The 4,392-nt window shown below is 42.4% G+C and overlaps 1 protein-coding gene across 3 annotated transcripts in view; it reads right to left on the bottom strand.

Annotated features, from left to right (window-relative positions):
* The window catches only part of HEATR5A (HEAT repeat containing 5A), a 166,655-nt gene that overhangs the window by 12,787 nt on the left and 149,476 nt on the right, over positions 1–4,392 (bottom strand). For all 3 annotated transcript variants that reach the window (XM_019518917.1, XM_019518916.1, XM_019518918.1), the window contains one exon: positions 1,479–1,703. In XM_019518917.1, the coding sequence (XP_019374462.1) occupies positions 1,479–1,703 (225 nt within the window). The remainder of the gene's footprint in view (positions 1–1,478; positions 1,704–4,392) is intronic.

Here is a 4,392-nt window from a genome sequence, read left to right as displayed (position 1 = left end):
CCACACTTCAAGAGGGATGTGGATAACCTGGAGAGGGTCCAGAGTAGGGCCACTTGTATGGTTAAGGGCTTGCAGGCCAAGCCCTATGAGGAGAGACTAGGGCACCTGGACCTCTTCAGCCTCCGCAAGAGAAGGCTGAGAGGTGACCTAGGGGCTGCCCATAAATTCATCATGGGGGCGCAAAAGGGAATAGGTGAGGCTCTTCTCACCAAGGCACCCCTGGGGGTTACAAGAAATAATAGCCATAAGCTAGCAGAGAGCAGATTTTGCCTGGACATTAGGAGGAACTTCTTCACAGTCAGAGTGGCCAAAATCTGGAATGGGCTCCCAAGGGAGGTGGTACTCTCCCCTACCCTGGGGGTCTTCAAGAGGAGGTTAGATAGGCATCTGGCTGGGGTCATCTGAACCCAGCACTCTTTCCTGCCTATGCAGGGGGTCGGACTCGATGATCTATTGAGGTCCCTTCTGACCCTAACATCTATGAATCTATGGTCTGCCATAGGAAGTGAAAGCTCCATGCCTTTGAACATTTAGAAGTGACATGGGCAAAACATGCAAGTCAGCTCAGGAAAAATCCTGCCTAGGCAAGGAATTTGACCCAGTGATCTAATGGGTCTTATGATTCTGTGATTAAAGCCTCCTACTTACACAGGCAGTTGCGTTTTACAGTTCCCCTGGGTTGTATTACAAAACAACAGAAGAAATAGTTCAGACATTCTTTGTTGCTTTGTTTTCCAGGCAGCTGTGAACTGCAAAATCTTAAAAGGGGAGCATTGTATAGGGATAGACTTGAAAGAAAAACATACAGAATAGATTTTTCCTTGGTCAGTCTTTTTTTTTTCACTCTTATTATTATTTCAGACATTATTTCAGTGTCATTATTTCAGACAAGCTTTTTCAGAGCTACCTGGCAAGCCAGCCTCCTCTTATGCTTGATCTTGCAGTGAAATCCCAGTTCTATGTTTACTGGATCATAGTATCTGACTCTGCATTATGGCTTCATTACAGGAATAGACACTTAAACAAGCCTTTAAACATAAACTGTGCTCTGATTAAATATGGCAAAAAAACTATATAAATAACTGATATAGATGGAAAAAGGTGAAAAATAGCGGCGTTTAAATCTGTTAAGAGTTGATAGGCCGGTCAATTTGTAGAGTTGCTCTGAGGCTCATTCATCTCAGAAGTTTTTCTCTGAATCAGAAGACCATTTACCACCAGTGGGGATTCACTCAAAGGAAGGGCTGCTTAAGGTTAGGGTGCTGCTTTAATTCTTAGCAACAGCACTGGTGCACAAAACAAAGACACAACCCTCTCGCACCAAACTTGGGATGTGCAGGGACAACCTATGTTAGCCGGATGTTGAGATCTTAAATTATTCCCATTCTGCCATGATTACCTGAAGAATCTTCTAAAGTCGTTCATATTTAATCTCAACAAAATATCCATTTTACTCTTCACCTCTACATTTTGGTTACCTGGATCCCAGGAGTCAAGCACTGTGACTAAAGCACTACGGAGAAGATCAGTCCAAGCAGTTTTGCTCTTCTCTGCTCGAGCCATAGGAGAAGACAAAAGCCCCTTAAGAGCTTGCAAAGATGCAGTAACTGTCAAAGGTAACTGGCCATCAGGCAATTTCACAGCAGTTTCTCTGAGGACTCCAATAATTAGATACAGGATAGTAGGGAGAACCGAAACACTTCCTATGAGACAAAATAAAGACAAAACTGAAGTGTCACGGGCTAAAGTTAAAGACATCAAGACATTAAACAACAGGAAATACTTTCCTTGGATTTTATTACTGTTATTTTAAAACCAGGTAATTTTCAGTTCTCAAAGGGTGCATCTACACATGTTCCTAAGGTGCCATTGTTACTGCACTGTGATTTAGTACTTCCAAAACTAAGTACTAAATGATGGTGCAGTAACAGACTGTACTGTGCCATGCTGGCAGTGCATAGTTATTTTTAGCCACTGTGACCGTAGCAAAGCTTTATAATGCTGCAGTTTGTGTCCGCAGACGCTACATTGCCATAGTGTATTGCTATGGAGCATAGGCGGCGTGTAGCAGGGCACATGCCACCCCTGAGATTGGCCTCACCAGCCAGGGAGTTGGGGGCAATGGCACTCCCCATCCCCCCCCAAGATTGTGGGGGCACTGAGAGAAGCACTGGTGGCACTTCCCGTTTGCCGCTGGCACTTCTGTTTTCCCTCCCCCCACCTCCAGTCAGCAATCGGCCGCTGGTGCCCCGCTAGTATCAGGAGACACCAGCTGCCCATACTGTGGAAACAGTGGTAGGCACACTCAAAGTATTCTGTCTATTGAAAGTACTTGGTTTCAGGGGGAAAATCTAACAATGTTTAATATCAGAGTCAGAATTAGAATGGTTATTTAAAGAAATGCTGAATTCTTTTGTGTCATAAAGTAATTCAATTGATAATGAAAAGACCGGGGTATTTTTTTATAAAGGTGGCAAAGGACAAGACTGGACAAAAATATATAACATAATGAATGGTGCAAGGAAGGTATATTTGCAGCCTTCCTATTTCAGAACATATGAACAAGGGGATATTCAATTAAATCAACAGATGGTAAAGTCAAAAGTGATAAAGGAAATACTTTTCCCTCACAACATGTAATTAGACCAGGAACTCATTGCTACAGGAAGTCATTGAAGAATATACTGAGATTAAAATAAGGATCTGATACTGATACTGGGTAACAATATCTAGGACTACAAAAGGTAATGAGAATGTTGGAAGGGGGAAATCAGATTATGACCTACTTGCCTATGGTGCGGTTTTTCATTTCTCTAAATCATCTGGTGGATGGTCTATTAACAAAAGGATACTGGATTACACAGACCATAGGTCTGATGCACTATGGCAAGTCCTCACATTATGTTCCTAAATCTTTGGATTAGGCTCTGTAATGTGGGATTCTGCACAGGCGTTGGTCCACTAGAGTCAATGGATCAGGATATGTGAATACATTCTATTAATTTAGACCCTGCTTCAGCAAAGCACAAACTACATCCTTAAATATGCTTTCATCGAGTAGTAGGCAACTGGCCTGGTGGGCCACCAGATCCAACTCATGGAGCCAGGGGGCTCTGGCAGCATTCACTGCATGCATGCAGGTAGGGGAGGAGGGGTGGAGAATACTCAGTGGTGTTGGATCAAGCTTCCTGCTGCCCAGCTGGAGAAGTGATGGCAGAGACTGAGGCAGTCACCGGGTCCAACTATTGGCCTGCCTTGGAACTGAGCTAGGTTGTTCCGGCCTGCCACCAGAAAACATTACCAACCACTTCTTTAGTTCACTGCTATTAAGCAAAATCCTTAAATATCTTAAGTGATTTCCCAAGCAGTGATGCATTTAAACACCATTTAAATTCCTTATCAAACTGTTATTGAAAAAGAAAAAGAAAACCTTTGAAGTTTAATTGTGTGAATTTAGGGAGCAGTGTTGTTAATGAACATCAGCAAATCTGCTCATTTTATTAGGTGTATACATATAAGAGACCTTAGTTCATTTCTATGTTCTGGCCTCTTTACTTGGTCTGTTTTTGCAATCAACACCGCTACTGCTCATCCTGCTCCCAAATTTCCAGTCTTATAAGAAGCGTCCCAGGCCAGATGACAGTTCTGTGGGCTGGATCTGGCCAGTTTCTGCTTGCAAAATAACCTGAATTACTGCAAGGAACAAACTTAAACCAGGAAGAAAACAAACATTTAATCTGACTTTCCTCACCAGTAGAATGGATCAATGTCCAAGATACTTCCATGCCAAACTGATGAACAGAGGGTGGAAGACGGCAAAAAAAAACCCCAAAACCCCAAATCATATTTCCACTCAACAGTTATCTTTATGATCAAAGATAAAAGACGATCAACTATTTTCCAAAGTTGTCTGTCTTCTAGGGATGGTAAGCTGCTGATCATGCCACGAATCTTCAGTGTTGAAAAACAAATAAGAAAAGGGGCAATTTTCAGGGCTATGAATGCAAAGGAGGGAATAGACCAAATATATTAGTTTTTAATAGAACCAGGAATGTCCACATGTGTATCTCAGGTTACATGAACAAAGTAAATAATTTAAGTCTATTAGGATCTAAATGAGACATAATGCAGCAAGGTATGAGACAAAGCAGTTTATAGTGTGTGAAGTAAAAGCTAACAAGATAAAATATCAACCCATTTTAAACCATTATTTTCTAAAGGAGGGATCTCAAATTTGTGGCCCTGCAGGCCAGATCATAGAAGGAGGGTTGGAAGGGACCTTGTAGATCTTCAAGTCTGACCCCCTGCCTGGGCGGGAGAAAAAAAAAACTGGACTCAAATGAGTCCACCCAGGTAGGCATCAAGCCTGGTCTTAAAGATCCCCAGGGTAGG

The sequence above is a fragment of the Gavialis gangeticus genome, unplaced genomic scaffold (genome assembly GCF_001723915.1).
Source record: "Gavialis gangeticus isolate Ggan-Ray unplaced genomic scaffold, GavGan_comp1, whole genome shotgun sequence".
NCBI classification, from domain to species: Eukaryota; Metazoa; Chordata; order Crocodylia; family Gavialidae; genus Gavialis; species Gavialis gangeticus.
The sequence above is the reverse complement of the archived record's forward strand: the minus strand, read 5'-3'. Positions and strand labels throughout refer to the sequence as shown.